The sequence below is a fragment of the Micromesistius poutassou genome (assembly GCF_964030765.1).
Source record: "Micromesistius poutassou genome assembly, chromosome: 7".
NCBI lineage: Eukaryota > Metazoa > Chordata > Actinopteri > Gadiformes > Gadidae > Micromesistius > Micromesistius poutassou.
This window is the reverse complement of record NC_140277.1, coordinates 5,869,354-5,889,189: the sequence shown is the minus strand read 5'-3', so window position 1 is coordinate 5,889,189 and position 19,836 is coordinate 5,869,354. Positions and strand designations below refer to the sequence as shown.

Sequence of the window (19,836 nt, the reverse complement as noted above, 5' to 3'; positions counted from 1 at the left end):
ACTAAACACATTGTCATAAAATACAATTCGGCGACAAGAATTAAGGTTTCCAAGAAAATCTTGTATCTTTATTGTGTAAATATCTTAATGCACTTGGGATTACATACAAACATGTAGAAAGTTCAGTGAAATGAGACTGTAGAAAAAATAATGATTGAAGGCCCCCCCCCATGTTGTTAAAAAAAAACACGCACATTTTTGTACTAGAACTATGTAATAACAGTCTCTTCTCTAGGAGTTCACACGGAATGTATTGACAAGATCAGGAAACCAAAGATTACAGTAGCCTTTGTTTTGAAACAATTAGGGAGAGTCTACAGTCTAAATAGCTCACGGTCAACTCAAGGCACTGAAGAATTTCACTCGCATTAATCCGGTCCTTGTGTTAAGGGCTATTATTGCAGAGAACACTTTTTTTCTAGCCACTGGCTGGAATACATGGAAGAGTAAAAACTGAACAGCATTACACGTATTGAGTCTCAGGGAATATTTAGTGATGGGGTATATAGAGTTCTGCAGGAAATCCAATGTCATCTGCAGAATCGACTTGCATATGTTGTAGTGTAGCACATGCAATGGTCACAGCGCATGTAAAATGATGAATTATCTTACAATTAAATTAAACATACACAACCAATACGACTCATTCAAACATTTTGCAGTAGAAATGTCAATCTTGTAACAATAATGCAAAAAAAATAATACAAGGAGTTCTTGCACTTGTGATGTAGCTGAGAAGAAAATAAAATGTAACATTTGTTGATAACTTCTGTGTTGGAAAAATACATGATTATAAAGTCTTTAAAAAATATTGCAGAAAATGTATTGTTTGAATGCATTAACAATAAGTGGCAGCTTCTTTCTCTTTGGTATGACCATAAAGACAACAAAATAAACGGAAATGTCCAGCATTTGAAAATTCGACCCATACAAATTCAAACGTATTTGTAAAGAACAGTGAATAAAATAGAAAGAACGTCGACTTGTCTGCCCTTCGATTGGTCAATGTCAATAATGTAATAACTCTCTTAAAGGTTGCACCAGGGTGTCTGTTGAGGATGCTTCCATTTCTTAATCTTTTCCTGCTTGTGCCTTCAGGTCCCTGGGCTGATTTCTGTTAGTGTTGTCGACCAATAGTCTGAGTCGACTGACCACCTTACCGGGGAGCCGATGAGACAGACATCCCTGTCTCACTGTAGCCAGATCGCCAGGTTTAAACCTTGTGAGGTCGGCAGGGTTGTGGGTTTAAGCGGCTAACACCCGAATAGACACAGCCATGCCCTGCAGCCAGAAGGAGTCATGAGGCAGAAGGCGAGAGTCAGGAGAGGCGTTGCGCGACTTCAAAGCCCTCAGATCCGCCATCTGAATCCCCTCCGCACCACCCCTCAGGAGCTGTCCACAAGTCCAGTCCCTGCTAGGGATTGGCTCAGAGAAGCCGTCTCTGGTTGTCCAATAGCATCCCAGCGAACACGTCTGTATGCGTGAGGGTGTTTTGTGTCAGGCACCTGGATTGGTCCTGCTTGCAGTTACAGGCCGGGACAGAAATGGAGATGATGGCACAAGCGTAGACGTAGAGGAGTGGATGTGTGTGCACACACATATGCGTGAGGGTGTGTTTGGTGTGTACGTGTGGAGGGCCCGGTCTCACTGGAGCGGATTATCAAACACAGAGTCTGGCAACACAGAGATCTTCAGCTTCTTCTCTGGCCAACTGTACTCCTTTGGCAGCTTAGTCTATAGGGAGCGAAAAGGAACAGAAATGTTTAGTATTTGAAAAGTCGACCCAAAAGAAAGGCTGAAAAGAAAGGAAAACCGATACCATTGGTTCTTCTTAAGTCCTTAATATATTCAGCGTCTCTTTAGGGGTGCAACAGGGTACCTGTCTAGCGTGCTACAATGTATTGTTGCCTTCCATTTCACACGTGGGAGCAGCCCCATTTCACCCACCTCTTCACGAGTGTTAAGCTCCTGCAAGTCTCCAAGCATCTGCTCCACAAACTCCTCCGTCAGCAGGATCTGAAACGAACCACGGGGAGGCATCAATCAGACGAGGAGCACATCAAAACATTGCAGTGGGGGGACTCTTACTTCTGTTGTGTTATTAGCTTAAACAACAAATGGAAATATGTAGCTTGTGGTAGATCCTGCGGTGCTTGGTGGTGTAAGGAAGGGTCATACAAGGACAACAGCCTCTACTCTCAATCAGGTCCAGATCTTATCCTTATCACTGCTGTCCAGACTCAGCAGAGGGCCCAGTGATTCCTTATGCCAGTTGAAGCCTAGCTATGTTGCTAAATAGGCTCAGATATCCAAGTAGAACTGCAGCCAAGTAGAACTGCAGGTCGTGACAGGTGAGGAGGATTATCCTGGTGTAGGTCTGCCTCCCTACAGGCCAAGATGAGTGTTTAGGTACGGTATGGGAAGAGTACCTGAAGCCAGGGTCCGTGGGCTGCATATGGATGCTCTTCAGTGGCAAAGGCCCCCTCCACTCCCGTGGACACGAAGGTGATGGCCGTGTCCCCGTTGATGCTCTTGTAGGTGAAGTGTCTGCCGTGGAGCAGCCGGCCCCTGCATCACATTATCAGTCGATCAATCAAACAAGCTTTATTTATATTGTTTTGGATTATTACTATGACTTATGTTATTTTGACTATAATTGTTGAAAGCCAGCAGAAGGGTCATAAACCCTCTACCCAAAACAAAACTAAAACCTTTAAGGGAGGGAGATTCCTTCTTCTGATATGACAAAAAGAAATGAAACAACCAAACTTCACTGGGGAACTTCCTATCTGACACTAGTCAGTTAGGAAAATAAATTCCTTTCAGGTTCCAATACATTTAAACTGAAAGATATAGTCTGTAACCATGTTATTGTAAATGGTCTGTTTCCCTCTTCACTACAGCTTTTGAAGAAAGTAGGTCAGGTTCTAGTTCTAGAGTTTTGTGTTGCCAACCATCTAAATATTATAAAAAATAAATGTTGGTCTTGAGCCTGCACGGGTCAGTATTGAAAACACAGAACTAATGTCACCCTCAACCTCCCCTTTCAACACCTCTTTCTGCATTTTCTAGTATATTATGCCTTCTATATTATGTTCACTCTGTAAATAATTTTCTGAGAAAGAACCAGGGCAACCGAGATATGATTTTCCATCTTAGGACGTAAATCAAGTGTCACAATGTTTATTTAGAAGGTATCACAACAGTACAGCGATGAGAAAAAACAGCTGTTCCCTTGTTTCTGTGTAAGAGTCTATTTATCAACATTTGATATAGCCTTTCATGGTCATAAAGTGGCTACCAAAAAGGTATTGATGATAGGTTTGTCACAAACATGTGAAATATGCGAATGCTTGTGACGATAACGCTAACTATCCTTTGCGATGCACTGTGATATAAACCGTGTGCAAGAGAGAGACATTGAGTGTGAATAGTGATCGGTGGTGGGTGTTTTAGTAACAAAAAAAGTTTGTTGCAGATCTGCTTGTTTGTGACACTCATCTCTGATTAGGCCTTGGGATGAATTGTAATATAAACAGTGAGAGAGAGAGAGAGAGAGGCGGCGAGAAGTGGGTAGTGGGTAGTTCGCATGGTTGGTGTATGGTGGATGTTTGGTGTTTGGTGCAAACCGAGGAAATATGCTTGTTTTTTATGCTTATCTCAGAGAGCGAGAGCGGGACAGGGACAGAGAGAGACAGGGAGAGCGAGCGACATAGAGACATTGATTGTGCATGGTGTGTATCCTGAGTACAGTGTGTCTAACCTGAGGCAGAGTGGTAGCAGGGTGCCTGACTCCTGGTTGAACTTGAGGTGGACGCTCTCCAGCTGCCTGGTCCGCACCAGCTCATGGGGCACGATGGCTGCCGAGCTCTCGCTCTCCAGACTGTCCTTCCTGCTCCTGAGGACCAGACACAGGGGAGAGGTGAGGAGAGAAGGACATATAGGACGGGTTAAAGGGGCTGGAGGTAAGATCAACAGCTGCTATTCGAGTGTAAATAGCTGGAAATTACAAAGCAACCCATCAACTTTTAGTGACCCGAATGACCCGAATTTTAGACTGCTCCTGGATCACTTCTGACAAACCAGGGCATCTCTCTTATCATACTTGCAGCACTTTTAAGGGAATATTGTGATGTTTTTATCAAAACGCTCATGTTTACATTGAGTAATCAGAACAATTTGTGGACCTTTATGGGAGTTTTTGTCCCGTATATTCTTTTCAAAAAGATGTTGATGTAACTTGTAGGTCCTGAACCCTGCATATGGAGGTAGGACCCTGTGACCATGCTGCCCTGACTCTGCAGATGACCCTGTTGATTCCTTGCACCGGTTATAGCCTTACTATGTCGCTGAATAGGCTGAAAGGCTATGGCTCAGTAAACTAGCTGGAGACGATAGTCTTCAGTGGAGAACAGGACTGTCTGGGTGTAAACCGACGCAGAGCTGCAACCAGATGGTCTTGAATGGAGAGGAGGACTATCTGGGTGTAAATCGACGCAGAGGTGCAACCAGGTGACGCCACTCACTGGGGTCGCTCGTGGCCGTGCCTCTGGCTGCTGATGGGAGGCAAGGCTGCCTTGGTGTTGAATTCCAGGCCTTTCCTCAAGACCTCCCTGATCTGCTCGGTATCTGTCACGCAAAGGCACACGCAAACACACACAAAGACATCAGAAGAAGTATAGAGTCATCTCCTAGAGGCTCAAACGTGCACATTACTAGTCCTTTAGCAGACTAATGTATTGTCCGCAAAGAGGAAACGATCGGGAATTTGTCCACCAGGCACATGATATCAAGGAGCAGGTAGGGGGTTAGGCCTCTTACTCAAGGATTCCTACAGATAGACTGTGTAGACATGTGGGGACCGACCCACCAGAAGCTATCCTGTGTTTTGCGTTGGTGGGCTCAGCCTTCATGAAGGGATCTAACAGGCCTCGGCTCCGGCACACTTCTGTGGTTCCCCTACCTTTGTCCGAGAGCCTGCGTGGCTGGGCCCCGATGCAGATGGACCGGGTGTCCTCCTCGTCCTCCGGAGGTCGGCTCAGGTCGTCCCACACACACTTGGCACTGACGCCACTCAGGTTGGAGCCCTCCGTCTCGATGCCCTGGTCCACTCTCTCCTGCTTGGAGGAGCAACACACAACGCAATCCTCAACACTAGCGCAGGCCCATGCATTTTAGAATGGCGTGATGGTTCATGGGATAGTTTCTGATTTATTTTGAGCACGGTGGGGGGGTAAGACATAGTTATACAGCCAGACATTGAGTCTATTGAGTGGTATATACATATGTAATCCTTTTGGAAGAAGGGGGTGTTTGCTATGACCACGGCAGAAACAAAAGCATCCTGTATATAATGGTGATGGAGATGGGGGACAGGTTCCAACGGTATTTCTCTGATGACATTTTGAGTGGTTTTATGTGATATTTGTGATTTATTTGAGCTTGGGGAGGTAAGAGTTATACAGCCTTTGTAGTCCATACATGTTTGCATGCGTATGTGGGCCATCGATGGTAAACTCACGTAAACATTTAGGTCCTTATAGTTTTACTCTCGACAGGCCTTTGTACACAAACACTTACCAATGGAGTTAAGCGTAACAGCATCTGTCTCTCCTCCTATAAAGGTGAGTAAACATGCTCAGTGGGAGCCGGAAGTACTTAAGAAAGCCTTACTTGTAGGTGTGGATCAATGTCAAAAATGGTCTCCCCTCTTCGCATGTCTGTTATCAGCCATGGACCACCAGCACTGTACAAAGGAGAGGAATACATCAGCTTGGGTAAACCCAGAGTCAAGACTAGTCAAGTAAATCGCAGTGTGTGAGCACACACTTTAGGTGATTTAATTCATCTTAAATGTGTTGCGTGTGTATGTATTCTACCTATACTCACATGTGAACCCCACGCAGTAATTCCAAAATGCCCTGGCCGTTCCACTGCTGGGCTGCCTGCAGCTCCTCTGTGCACACGCCCACAATCTACAGCAGACCGCACAGACACAAGATCAGCTCAACGGGCTCCTCATGTGTCTTTTGCCTCTGATGGGCAACATCCTCATTGTGATAAACAACAAGGATGTCTCATTTCAATTTTTTGTGAAAGTATTAGTGAAAGTTAACTGCAGGGACTGATTTGAAGGACCTACTTAAGCTGTATAGTATTGTTAGATGATATTATCATTATATGGAACAGGCCAACGTTGATGCCTGGGGCTTGATTTTTCCATTACCTGGAGAAAGCTGACTGTGCCGAAGGGGGTTTGAACAGGTTGTATCTGGGGGTCCTCGGTCAGCAGCATGTGTTGGATACGAGACTCACTGTTGTCTAGGGGACTGTGCCACGACACATGGTCGCCACTGCAAAACGTGTTTTCTGTTGAAGGGAGGAGAAAGAATTACTAACATTTTGTAAATACTAGGTGAAATGTGTTAAAGGATTGGCTTATGGAACACACCGTTGTCTAAAAGTTCAACTCATTTCCGCGACCATAAACCCAACAGCTAACCAACACTGCAAAGTAGTTTCCTTAGACAGAGTGAAACTCTGTCTAAAAGACGCAGCACAGGGAGAAAGGGGACAAAAGGGAAGTGTGTGAAAACAGAACCAGTCTAGTGGGGCTGTGGGGGTAACCTGTGATCCCTCCAAATATAAAGCTTGTGAAAGAAAAGAAAAAATACAGGCCCGAGGAGGGGGTGAACCGCTGAGGGGCCCGGCCCACCCACGTTCAAATGGACACCAGCTGGGGAGCATAGGAGAGAGTGGTGGGGGGGGGAGGGAGACCTTCTTCTCTGCCTCCCTGCTTAATAAATACCCCCCTCACTCCCAAACCACCTATTAATGTATACCCAACAGACGTCTAGATGGGTTTAAGTATGGTTTTCTAAGGGGTTTCTCACAAACATGTTCATAAATCACGACCATGACTCACAACAATATCCATTTTTTTGGTCAGTCGTTGAAACATTTATGAAGTGGTTTGTAGAGAAAGAAGCATTTCTGTGAGGGCCCACAGCAGCACAGAGGAAACAAAATGGGCTTATATTTTCAACAGATCTATTTTAGACCTGTATACTAATTTTGGCTTGAAACGTTTTATGGGTTCTGGTAACCAAAGCCCACAATCGTTTTTCAACATTTGACATGAGTCTAGCTTGAGGCTGAAACCTTTTACTTCCACCCACTCTGGTGTATCCGCTTCAACCAACAATGCCTGCAGGAATCATGATTACAAACTGATGGTAAACGGAACAAAACAGACCTGTTTGACAGACCTTGAATGATGGCCACCAGGTCAGGTTTGGAATGGATTGAACGTTAAAACAAAATCATTTATTAACAACAGTGAGATTAACTAATAGAAATACTGTATATGTTCCAAGTCCGGGAGAGAAAGTTATCTATTAAACTAGAAGGTGGCCCCTGGTCGGTTAAGAGGTACGGGGTCTAGAATTTCTGAATGGCAAGGAGGGTTTCACTTTGAGATACCAGGTATACAAACTATACCTGATAATGCATTGATAATTGCTACTGCATTTGATCCCCAGTCGTCATGTAGCCATTCCTGAGCAAGATGCCAAACCCCTACCTGCTCCTAATGACATGTAGCTGAATTCACAGACTTTGGATCAAATCCAATAGAATACAAAGAATAGCTAAGCAAGAAGCTAATCTGAATACACAGCAAACCCTTCAGAGAGAACATGGTACGTGGGCGAAACCAACCGCCAATTTCACGGAAGAAACATGGTCCCACTTTATATGGTTTGAAACATGTGCTCTCGTACCAGACTGGAAGACGTAGCGAGCCAGGCCCTGCATGAGTTCAGCCGGCCAGGTAGGTGGCGCTGTTTCTCCCACTTCCCGTTTCAGGCGAAAAGTGAGCTCAAAGCCAAACCCACTGGGTCCATCCGACCCTGTGAATCTGAATAAGCAAACACACTTGTTGTTATTCATTCAAAGCAATTCAATAAATTAGTAGTACAATTAATAAAAGAGAGGTCTGCCATTGCACACCACTGCCAATGGCAAACAATGCACGCACAATAATTAATTAGTTATAATTTCAGAATTAGTAGCCTAATCAAAGAAATATGTATTTGGATAGTATGCGACTCTAATAAGGAGTTACACATGTTGTTAAAGTGAACACTGTGTAGGTGGTGGCCTGACTCATCAAGACCACATACAGATTATTTCACTTCCCGTAACCCCAAAACCCTGCTCATTCATTTACACGTACAGCCTGCTACATTGGGACATGGCAGAGGATTAACAATGGGCTTCTTCTCAATAGAAACAATAAGGCTAAGGCCTTAACCCAAACTGTGCTAAAATAGGTTATTACTGCTATAGCTCTTCTTTAACTAAATACACTCACGGAGAACTGTGAGCAATGCAAGACACTAACAAACTCTATGACCAAGTGGGGGATATGTGGGAGGTTTTGGCCTTACATACTACACACTTGAAGATGGATGGATAGATGGATGAACTTTTAGTTAGTTAACCAAATAAACTCAAAGAATGTTGTGCATATATATGAATTACACAACATAAACAACCCTTTAGGACAAACATGATCATTCTATGTATATAAGTAAAACCCATCCCATACTTCCTCTAGGGTCATGGCTATAGCCAAACTTACTCGTGAACTCTATTGTCCCCATACAGATCACTTAGTCCAAAACTGACATAGTGCCAATGCTCCTGGATATCCTGGGGTTGGTTTCCTATGTTCCTGTACATACTGATGTAGTCCAAGGGGTCTGGACCTCCCAACCTGTAAGAACAACAAGGCACATTTATGTTGATTTATTTATCACCAAAAGGCGTTTTTATACATCTCACGATACGTGTCAATGTGTAATGTTAAATCGAACTTAACATATTTTGATAAATGTGAACGTAAGGAGACGTGAATGAGTTACGTTGAAAACTAAACTTTACGTAAACAAAGTGGCGTTTTGCCTTTACTTTTCAAGAGTGCAATATTTGCTTGGTAAAAGTAGTGCATATAACTTCTTAGAATTGTATTAAATATGTATACATTAGTATGGCTGGACACCTACCAATACTTTACAATCGCTGTAACCTGGAGCGGGTTGGCTTGTTCGGGGTAGAGACGCCGGCATTCCCCGTAAATGGCTTGTAATCCAGGGGGAAAGATTGACGCGAGCCCGTGGGCTTGGGCACCAGTGGTAGGCCGTACTTCATCCATGCTACAGCCTCAGAAATAAGTGTTCAGTCTTTAAGAAAAGAGAGTTAAGTCCACTATCTTTTCTCCCGTACAATTTCTAGTGACTCCGCCAAACCAATGCGCATTACTTGATAACAACGGCTTCACCATGTAAACTAGGAGTGAGAAATGTCTTCGGAAAGCTCCGCTCCACGGGGCCAAGACTGTTGCTCACCAGCTCTGGCAAAATGCTAACAACTGGTCAAACGTATCATTGAGCGACCGATCCTATATCCAATGATCGGTTAGTTTTCACTATGAAGCGACATATAGATTATATTATAAGTCTTACACAGTTGTAATATCTGGTTGGTAGATTGTCAATTACGCATACATAAATGTATATAATTTTATTCAGAATGTAAAATCCAAGGACTCAAACTTAGGCCTACTTCATATCCAATCAGTGTATATTTTATAAATGTGGCTGATGTGTGGGAACAGCAAATAAGTTAGATTACTTATGCAGGGGGAAACGTATTAAACAGGCACAATTTCTTCCCCCTACTGCAAATGTGATATGTGCACAATGAATGATTTGTACAAACATCACCCTTTGTTTGGGTTAGATGCAACCCCAATAAATGGTTGGGAGTTGGAGATGACATGCTTCCTTTATAAAGAAAAACAAAACGTCTGGGCCTACACTCATTTTTATCATAAGGAAAATACGTGTTGAGGTTGATACGTTTCTATTGTTACAATAAAACGTTATCAGTAGGTGATGGCCTCATTCTTTAAATGGTACAATGGCATGGCATTACGTAATACATTGAAGCTCTTTTTAGCATTTAGGTTTTGGTGTGGGCAAAGTTTAAATAAAGCTGTAGCTTAGGCCACAGCATTAACTCTCATTCCTTTCTTACTTATTCATTGCTCCATAACGCCATAACAGTCTTTCTAAATGATCCAGCAATCCCCTGAAATTTGTTTATAGTGGTACATTGCCTATGGGCCTTTTCCTATGTAAAGCCCTATGACTAAACAATTTACATTCATATGTAAATCAACCACATGTGGCATCTCTTTTATCTCTGGCCTGATCTCCACACTGTTACTGTCACACACTGGTGCTGGGCCTGGAGTCTTTGAGCACGTCTGAAACAAACTTGTGTAGGTGTCTGTTCTATAAATAAAGTTGTTGGTCCGAGAGGATCTAGACACCTCTGTTTGGATTGATACCATACATAAGATGTAGAAGAAGAAGAAGATGTAGAGAGGAAGAAGATGCAAATGATGAATGATTGGACACCTAATCAAAGAGAGATAATTTGGAGCGTAGTGGTGGAATAAGGAACAGAAACAAAGTAAATACTTCAAATTTTCTTTAATAAGAAATTCTCTCAACATCAGCACATCAAGCTTTTTCATCTTCACACTTTATTACAAATGGACTTTGCAGTTCTTCAAGAAATATTGTTATCTGTAAATTAATGAAGTGTACAATGTAAACCATTTATTTGATTACTAATACCACACAACAGAATCATAGACAGATAGATGTTAATATACATGTAAGTGGATTATATGAAATTCATTGTTCATTTTTTTCCTCATAATCATTTGTATCTCTTGCTGTTAATATGGTGGAAAAATGAGTACCATGCCAAAAGAACTGAGCCCATAGACGATACCTGAACGAGCCATCTATGGAATTCAGTTCTCATAGTAGGGCACCTGTTAGACTATGGTCTGCAAAAGTTTTTGTCATTGTCTTCTTACCCAAACTTCCTCTGCTGATCCTATCAGGCTTTCCTGTAGAGTTCATCTTGAGGACATCTTAAATAGGTCTACTAACTTACCCAAAGCAGGTCCATTTTATTCATATGAAATGGAGATATATTTGTCATCAAAGGTATAGCTGTCTTCTTAACACCCAATTGCAGAGGCCTGCTAAAAACTCAATTTAGTGTCATCTGGCGATTCAAGTCATCTACTCCATTTCGTTCCACGTTTCCAAGTTTCACAATCTTTGAAATGAAAGTCACTCCTCTCGGGCTTATGCAATTGGTGAACAAGGCCTTTGTGATACTCCTCTGTATGATATGACTCATCAGTGTAGCAACTGCAAGATAAGGCCCAACTGCTTAATCACTGATCATGCTGTTTAAGTTATGAAGTTTAGCTAATTATTTATGAACTTTAGAAATTCCTGATTCCGAGCAATTACTTCTTAAGTGACGGCTTTCAATGGGATTAGTTACACATTACATTCAGCAAAGTGTCTTACAGTAAAAATATTTATGTTAGGAGTGAACTCAATGCTTTAGGTTTCATTCAAAGAAAACTATTTTTTCAATGAATGTACAAAAAGCTTCATTGGGACACACTTGCAGTAAAGTGGTGAACTTTGAGGAAGGCCGCACCTGAGGGTTTTCAGGAAACACCTATCTCTCTAACAACAGGACAGAGAAACAGCCGGCTAACTGTCTGACCAGAAATCCACTGTGTAATCTATCATCAGGATAGACCCTTTAATAAACCCATTTCAACAGCTCTCCTGAAAGACCAAACATGCCAAAGACAAAAGCAGTTAACATGAACCTGTCATTGTTTGCCTTATTGAATAAATAACCCAAAAAATAAATATTAAGTGAACGATAATAACTAATTTCCAGTCAATGAGAATAGCATTGGGCAATGTATTACCTAAATACTTACCAAAATCCTTCACTGATCATTTCACTGTCAAGAATCCTCAGTGTCTTCCCTAGACCACGTTGTCTCAAAGTGAAACTTTGAAAGTGCTCAGTTCTTGAAGCTGCTTCAGAGTTACCACAGTGGAGCTGTGAATGCCATTGTAATGCTCTTTTTCTCTGTCTCTCTCGGTTCAAACAAACAGTGGCTGCTCCTATGTACTCCCAAGTCCAAAAAGGTGGGTGGAAGAATACATGAACTCTGGGCTGATATTCAGAATCCCAATCGCTTAAATACCACTACCTTTCGCATTACACCATGGCCTCTGGGTGTCTGTCTACACACCCCTTCTGTACAGTAAACCTGACTGTCACTTCCCAGTAAGGAGGAAGCAGTGGGAGTAAGCAGCACACCCCCTCACCAGTGAATCAGCGCACAATAGTTTCTGAGGAAAACCATCTGACTGGCCCTGCCCACTGTTCCCATAAAGAGTAAAGGGGGTGGTGGTGGGGTCGGGGAGGCTGGGTCTACGGCAGAAACCAGGAATTCCCCCACTGGCCAAAGACAGCTGCTGAGAGGGGTGAGGGCAATGAAGTGGACGCGATGCCTCGCGACAAACATAGTGATACAAACTGCCTTTATTTGGTAGCTGTGTTTGTTATGGCATATTTATATATCAAAGGGGAATGGAAAAGTATGTTCTGACGCATACACACAGCGCAAACACACCCACACACACACACCCAGAGTGTGGGTGCAAATAAATACATGTTATTGCATGTTGGTACTGTGAAAAGCGATAAGGGATCTCAATAGAACAAACGTTATCTCTTAGTATATCTCTGTGCTTATACTTATAAGGACAAAATTGGGGACATTTAACTGTTAAAATGTGTAAAAACTATTTAAAAGTGTGTAGGATTGATCACTTATTCGGGTGTAAAGATTGATCCTTATAATATAAATAATAAAGGGTCTTTGTCTTCTTTATCTATACACTGCACTACATGCGTGACGCTTTATAGGCTGTGGTCGAGAAGAACCAATTCTATAGTCACGCCCAACCAAAGGAGGCCAGGGGAAACTTTCTTAGGAAGGTTTCAAGCTATTATTCAAACCATTTCATTGTTTGGTAAGCCCTGTGTAAATTTAGCCATTTCCTCATCGCGTTATCTGTCCAGGAGCTTAGGTATGAAGAATAACCAGTCTTTACTGGAAGACAACGCAATAAATTTCGTCGATAAGATAAGTAAAAGTACGCTTGATTAAACCGATGTATACAACCGATGGTTGTCCCCCTTGATAAAAAATACCATTCGCTTTGTAGTGTATGATACATAATTATAATACGATTATGCAATGCATGTGTCTTGGGAAAAAACAAGGAAGAAACATCTCATCAGAAATGTCTCGAATGGATGCAAATAAAATCTTTGATTATCCATAACACTATTTCCGATATAAAAAACGTGGAAGTCTTTATGGTTGAAAGAGGTTTAAACAACAGTTATCAGCTAAAAAAAAACTAATAGGCTTGAAGGGGTGAACCTTGGTGTCAGACCTAAATCACCCGCCCTATGGAAAACCCCCCATGGAAAACTTAAGAATCCCAGAGAGGAGGTACAGAGACCGTATAGAGACCTGCTGTTAATGTGATGCGACTCTAGAATCCACTTAAAAAAAAACAAAAAAACTTCCATCCTTGGGCTGATGGGATAAGTTGCAATTGACATTTTGTGCCGGACTTCAGAAACAAACCAGGCTTTCATGCTGGTGTTTGAACACTGGGGAAATCACTTGCAAAGGTCACTGAGCCCATTTCCTTTCTCTCTTCCCCATGCATCTAAAGACCTGTAACGGCCTCTTTCAACTGCACTTTAGCTAGTGGCAGTACACACACACACACACACACACACACACACACGTGAGAAGTATAGCCACAGAGCAATTGAGGGTTTTTATTTTATATAACACTTCAGGCAGTATAGGACAACTGTGTTATTGAGATATAATATATATAGGCTATATATAAATTCCATCAAAAAAAATTGTGATTTAATGATTATTTATGTTTTATTTTCCGATAATGTAAGTGGGCCTGCCGTGAAATTTCAGGATTCTTTTAGCATTCTTTGTAAACTCTTACAAATCCGGTGAATAGTTCAACTCAACTTCCCCATTTTGTCATCAACTTGAAGAAGGAACGTCAAAAAGGAAAAAGCCCACTGGGTGTGTAAATACATCCAGAGTATTTCAAGTACTTTTGCCTGTTTTGAAACGCAGGGCTACCACATGTCTCTTTAGCCCTTCCTCGACATCCCACAAGTGATGCAATAAGAAAACACCCTGTTCCTCCACAAACTGCTCAAACAGATGCAATCCACCTCCCACCCCAAAGTAGTGGGCTTTGGTGGCCAGGTACACCACTCCGTCTAGGGCCAGCAGTTTCTGGAGCGTCTCGTGCAGTGATGGGTAGTATGTTGTGTTGTAGATAGTCTCGGAGGTGAATATAATGTCATACTTTGGCAGCGGCTCAGCCTTTACAACCAAAGCAAGGAAGGTGGTCCAGTCGCCGGAGTAGAAACGACACCTGGCCAGGAGCGCAGATTGTTGTGGTGATTCAGTGAGTCTCTTCTTCGCTGATGGGGCGCCATCCTTTAGGTCCTCGTCCTGGTTCTCGCTACCTTTCCCTTTTTCAGAATCGATCTGCCCCTTCCCATGTCCTTTTCCTTCTCCATCACTGTCACTACCACCCTCTTCCTCCTCGGGCCCATCCTCTTGGCAGTTCAGCAGTACATTTGGCAGCGTGAGCTGCTTTATAACGGTGCTGTTGTAGTCCTGAAAGTGGACCTTGCTGGCACCTCTCTTCAGAGCTAGTATCCCTAGCAGCCCTGCCCCACAGCCCAAATCCAGAACGCTCTTTTGGCCAAACGTCTCCCCGTCGCTGTCCAGCCACTCCAGGAGGTCGTACGTGCACTCCCACACCTTCAGGCCACCCTCGTACACGCCGGAGATGAGGTCGGACCTCTGGTCTTCGGTGCGAGAGAGAATCTTCTCCTCGTCCTCTCTCTCCGAGGCAGTCTTCTCCAACACGGTCTCGTTCAGGAAGAGGAGAGGAGGAAGAGTACCCACAGTAACGGTCTCGGTGACAGCATCAGCCAGCAGCGATTCGGGGTCAGACGGTGGGCAGTGCTCTGCTGCCTCCTTGATATTCTCTGCTGCTGGTGATTCATCCGTTATCTGATAAACATTAACATTAACAATGGTTAGGGACACATGTGTAGACGTAATTTGTTTTTATGGGTCTTGCATCTTATGCAACGCTAGAATAAACTATGGAACGTGATAGAAGATACAGCAGAGTACGTATGTGACAAGTGGGCATCAAAAATAGTGTCCTAAATGAAAAACAATAACTTATATAACTTAACTGAGCAAACTAAGTGACTTACATGTTTTGCTGCAATGTCAGCTTTGTCTTTCTCAACGTTACTTTCTCCCACGTCTTCTGGTGATACCGATTGTGCATGCACATCAAAGTTGAAACTAAAAGACATTTTACACCAACAAATGACACGTATGAAGCGTATTTATAAGCTATATGGACACACGACAGTATGGTCGGAGCCATGCACATGTGGGCTACCGGGAGATATCAAAGAACTACAATGTCCACAATAACATTCGCGAAAACCTATTCCGGACTCGATTTCCCGTCATGCATTTGGCATGCGCTTTACACTACAGCAGACAGACGGGATTTAGGGGTTTGTCAAAAGCGGGCATATTCATACCATTTACACAAATATGTGGCGCTAATCGTGTTTTTTCTTCGTTCGTATGCCTTCGACGGTTGCTTCGGATTTTTCAGATTTCCAGAAACGTAAGTGTTCCCTGTGAACATGTGATGTACAGACGAGTAGCAGTGCCCCGATTTATTTAATCCAGCGGGTAAACAAGGTGCTGGAACAATGACCGTTTGTGTGGCATCGATCGTGGTTGCACGCTTGCCGATATTTATTATTAGTACATCTATTATGTTAACAACATTATTCCATTGCTCTTATAATGACATCCATTTTGATGGGCTGAATATATTAACACTGACTGAAGTCCTTCATGGACTGCGCTCACCCAGAGGTGCACAGCACTCCACCCCGCTGTAAATGCCGATTGGAATGCCGAAAAACTAGACTCTAGAGTAAAAACTAGAGTAAAAGTCTACTGGATGCTTGTATCACTGATGATCCATCAAAACAGAATTCTCTAATCCATATACGCTTTGTTTATTGATATTATTGAATTTTCAAACCAATAGACTTTTTAGCATGCATACCTTATACTTGAGGACTTAACAAGAGTGTCATTGTTGCAAACTCTCCTTTTAATCTCTTATTTTTCTTCTTTAGTTGTGTGTGTTTTCTGTACCCAGGATGAGATGGTGTCACAGCTCCCTGCTCCACCTGCTGTGTTGCTTGCGTTTGCGGGTGTGCACCAGGAACTGCCGGGTCAGGCCGCCCGTGCGTCTGAGGGAGCTGTGGGCCTACGTGAAGCTGGTGCTTCAGTCTCTTCAATACAATTCCCTCACTAACTCCGATGTGGTCTTTGACTCGGTATTCGAACCAGTGTTCTGGACAGTTGACCGCATTACCCGATGGTTTGGGATGGTACGTGTGTGTTTGTATATGTTTATTATTTTCAGTAAGGGGCTGATTGCATGCATAGAGTATGTGTAAATATGTCTCATCGACCTCTTCACACAAGGCGCCTCACTTATCTAATTGTAGTTTGTATGTGTGTTTTGTGTGTGCGTGTCAGGTGTTTGTGTGTCTGGTGGTGGTCTTGACCAGCTCCATCCTGCTGATCTGCTACATGATCTTGCTGCCCATGGTCATTGCCACCTACCACCCAGCATGGGTCACGTGGCACCTCTGTTACGGGCACTGGAACCTGGTCATGATCATCTTCCACTACTACAAAGCCACCAAGACGGCACCTGGATATCCTCCTATAGTAAGATGTTTCAACCCTGTTTTCAAAAGACATATCGTGGACCTGGCTGTCAGGGCTGTTCCGGGGCCAAGCTAGTTTTAACACATTGTTTTTTTTTGCCAATTCCTGGTTTTCTTTTCACAGGTGAAAAATGACATTCCATTTGTGTCTGTCTGTAAGAAGTGCATCATTCCTAAACCAGCCAGGACACACCACTGTGGCATTTGTAACAGGTGAGTCAGTGGGATATTTTTCTTTATTTCACTTGCTTGACAATGTAGTAACCATGGTTACCCTTTTCTCATTGTGATAATTTGATATTGTGTTAATGCTTTTCAGGTGCATTTTAAAAATGGACCATCATTGTCGTATCCTTTTTGTGCAACTCAACTCTACAGCAAGGCATTAACGCAGCCACGGTTAATGGGTTTCATTCCCACTGCAGCCACCCATGCTAAGAATGTGTGCACTCATGCTATTGTAACACACTTTGGATAAAAATATGCCATTTGAGTCTATCAAATGGCATATTCCCTAAAATATATTTTGTTGCCCAAAAAGGTTTTCCATAACTCCCCCCTTTCCAGCCTGGTTGAATAATTGTGTGGGCCACTTAAACCAGCGTTACTTCTTCTGCTTCTGCCTGGCCATGGCCCTGGGCTGCATGTACTGCAGCATCAGTGGCAGGAACCTCTTCCTCGATGCGTACAATACCTTAGAGGTGAGGCCGGTTAACCGGCAACAGTGGGTATGGTGGGTGGTGTGTGGACTCGGGTTCTTCTGGGTTTGAACTCCAATTTCCACATTCTCCCTGGATGCCCATCCAAAGCCTACCTGCTCCTCAATGAAATGTGTCTACAAGTATATTCATTGTACATTGCTTTGGCTAGAAGCAGTCACTAACTCATATCTTTGGTTTTAGGGGCTTAAGCTGGCTTATTTGAGTGGTCATTCTGCAGTCTTTGTGGTTCTTTATATTTCTCTATCTCTCTCTATCGCTAACTCCTATTTCCGGGGTGCTTCTGTCTTGGTTGTTGTGCTTCAGCGCTTTAAGCATATGGATGGGGAAAGACCAGGGGTGCCGGTGACTGGGATGGGACTTCTCATAGGAATTTTACCTTCTGGGCAGGTACACAACACTCACAGTCACACACTCACACACACTGACACTCTTGAGTTTGAGCTATTATTAATGGTCTTTTCTTCATCCAAGACCAACTACCAAACACCCTCACCCCCCTACACCTTCAGAGACAGGATGGTTCATAAGAGCATCATCTATATGTGGGTCCTTACCAGGTAATATTAACTGCAATGCCGTCTTCAGCCATTAAGAAACTTAATGTTGGGCTGAACATACAGTAACACTGTTTGTGATTTGGTTATCTCAGCACAGTGGGCGTGGCCCTGGGAGGCCTGACCATCTGGCATGCAGTCCTCATATCCAGGGGAGAGACCAGTATCGAGAGACACATCAACTTCAAGGAAGCCAAGCGGCTAGCCAAGCGGGGAAAGGTGACGTCATGCCGGCGATTTTGGCAAAATAACATTAAACACACTGTTTCATTTCTGCCAGCCCCTTGCTAAGGGAATCATTGGACAAGAATGCAAGAACAGTTATTTGTTTTTTTCTTATTATCGTTGTGTTCTTCAGCTGTGACACACAAATTTCCTGTCTGGCATTAATTAAGTGCATCTTATCTTATGTTACCTTCTGTTTCCTTCCCTCTGCCAGGTGTATAAAAACCCTTTTAATTATGGAAAGTTTAACAACTGGAAGGTATTTCTGGGGGTTCAGAAGAGAAGGTAATTAATTTCCTGCTCATACGTCTCAGTCCTACATCCTATCTTGGCGAGCGCACTGGTTCGGGTCCTGGTTTGATGGCCGTTTATTGTTTTTTTCCACCAGCCACTGGCTGACACGGGTCCTCCTACCCTCTGGACACAGCCCTCCCGGCGACGGTCTGACCTGGGACATCTTCCCCTTCAAACGGGACACCATTCCTGTATGACCGTTGCTCCACACAGTATCTCTCCAGGACGTCGCATTGAACAGCAAAGCGTGCTGTGGAAAACAAGGGGAAAGGGGGTGGCCGATACCTCACCGACATGCTGTGGAGTAGCTTAGGGGATTGAGTGTGAAAAGAGTGAATCTTTTAACTTATGGTGCAATGATGAAATCACAGATTCATGTCTGTTGACTGACATATCATTAGACTGAACACAGACCGAAACCACAATTGGTGATTTTTTTCAAGTGAATATCTTGAGAGCTTTATATGAGGGACACCTATCTACGCCAAAGGAGGAGCCAACATGGACCCTTCCACGTCTCTGTACATTGACATTGTGACCCTTCAAAAAACCTTCCCCTTCCACATATTAAATTTATACTATCATTTTGTTTTTTGTACTCCCGACACCCACAAAGTACCAAAACACATATCGGTATTTTTTTGTATTTGACTAAAGTATGTGCATAAATTATTTTTTAAAGCAGTGGATGTTGTCTATTTTAAGTTACTACAGTGCAAGACTATGTATTTGGTCTCTTTTTTTCTGCTTGAAGCATCAAAATCCAGTACTGCTCTGCACTTATGTCATGGGAGACTGTGGATGAGGATTAACTGTTTTTTTTTTGTTTATCTGCAGAACATAATCTCCAGATTACTGCAAATAAAACCTAAACTGAAAGAATAAGCAGATAGACATGAAATATCATCCAAAAAGTATTCAAGAATTCAGTCTATATATATATACACACACGGCGTTAACCCGTCAACCCTCAATCGTCCATCAGAGGGCAGTAACATTATTTCAGGGGGCGTGCAAGCCCACCATCTTCAAACTAATAAGTAAATGACCGGGATGGAAGTTAAAGGTTATGACTATCTCTTAAATTATTTTTTCTACATTTAAAATTGCTATTATTCACTAGCGGGTATTGATGATGACTATTGGAAAGACCAAAC

General features: G+C 43.0%; 3 protein-coding genes across 5 annotated transcripts; 1 reads left to right on the top strand and 2 right to left on the bottom strand.

The window, feature by feature from the left end:
• Nucleotides 1–51: 51 nt before the first annotated feature.
• sufu (suppressor of fused homolog) lies at nt 52–9,392 on the bottom strand. Of its 2 annotated transcripts, none has more exons than XM_084471040.1 (12): nt 9,069–9,392; nt 8,645–8,779; nt 7,782–7,918; nt 6,227–6,369; nt 5,890–5,975; nt 5,674–5,746; nt 4,964–5,120; nt 4,527–4,629; nt 3,764–3,898; nt 2,430–2,568; nt 1,948–2,016; nt 52–1,734 (listed from the first exon to the last, which is right to left on the bottom strand). In XM_084471040.1, the coding sequence occupies exons 1-12, from the start codon at nt 9,215–9,217 to the stop codon at nt 1,645–1,647; spliced, it is 1,416 nt and encodes a 471-aa protein (XP_084327166.1). In that variant the 5' UTR covers nt 9,218–9,392; the 3' UTR covers nt 52–1,644. The 2 variants fall into 2 exon arrangements, with proteins under 2 accessions (XP_084327166.1, XP_084327167.1); XM_084471041.1 differs by having other exon boundaries at nt 4,964–5,117.
• Nucleotides 9,393–13,865: 4,473 nt separating this feature from the next.
• Nucleotides 13,866–15,486, bottom strand: mettl18 (methyltransferase 18, RPL3 N3-histidine). The gene is made up of 2 exons (XM_084470444.1): nt 15,325–15,486; nt 13,866–15,112 (listed from the first exon to the last, which is right to left on the bottom strand). Exons 1-2 carry the CDS (start codon nt 15,427–15,429, stop codon nt 14,126–14,128), a joined length of 1,092 nt encoding a protein of 363 aa, XP_084326570.1. The 5' UTR covers nt 15,430–15,486; the 3' UTR covers nt 13,866–14,125.
• Nucleotides 15,487–15,613: 127 nt separating this feature from the next.
• On the top strand, nt 15,614–19,344 carry zdhhc16a (zDHHC palmitoyltransferase 16a). 2 transcript variants are annotated; one of them, XM_084470407.1, is made up of 11 exons: nt 15,614–15,755; nt 16,282–16,539; nt 16,691–16,885; nt 17,009–17,097; nt 17,204–17,232; nt 17,452–17,585; nt 17,910–17,993; nt 18,078–18,163; nt 18,256–18,379; nt 18,600–18,670; nt 18,774–19,344. In XM_084470407.1, exons 2-11 carry the CDS (start codon nt 16,306–16,308, stop codon nt 18,874–18,876), a joined length of 1,149 nt encoding a protein of 382 aa, XP_084326533.1. In that variant the 5' UTR covers nt 15,614–15,755; nt 16,282–16,305; the 3' UTR covers nt 18,877–19,344. The 2 variants fall into 2 exon arrangements, with proteins under 2 accessions (XP_084326533.1, XP_084326532.1); XM_084470406.1 differs by having other exon boundaries at nt 17,910–18,163.
• The last annotated feature ends 492 nt before the right edge of the window (nt 19,345–19,836 follow it).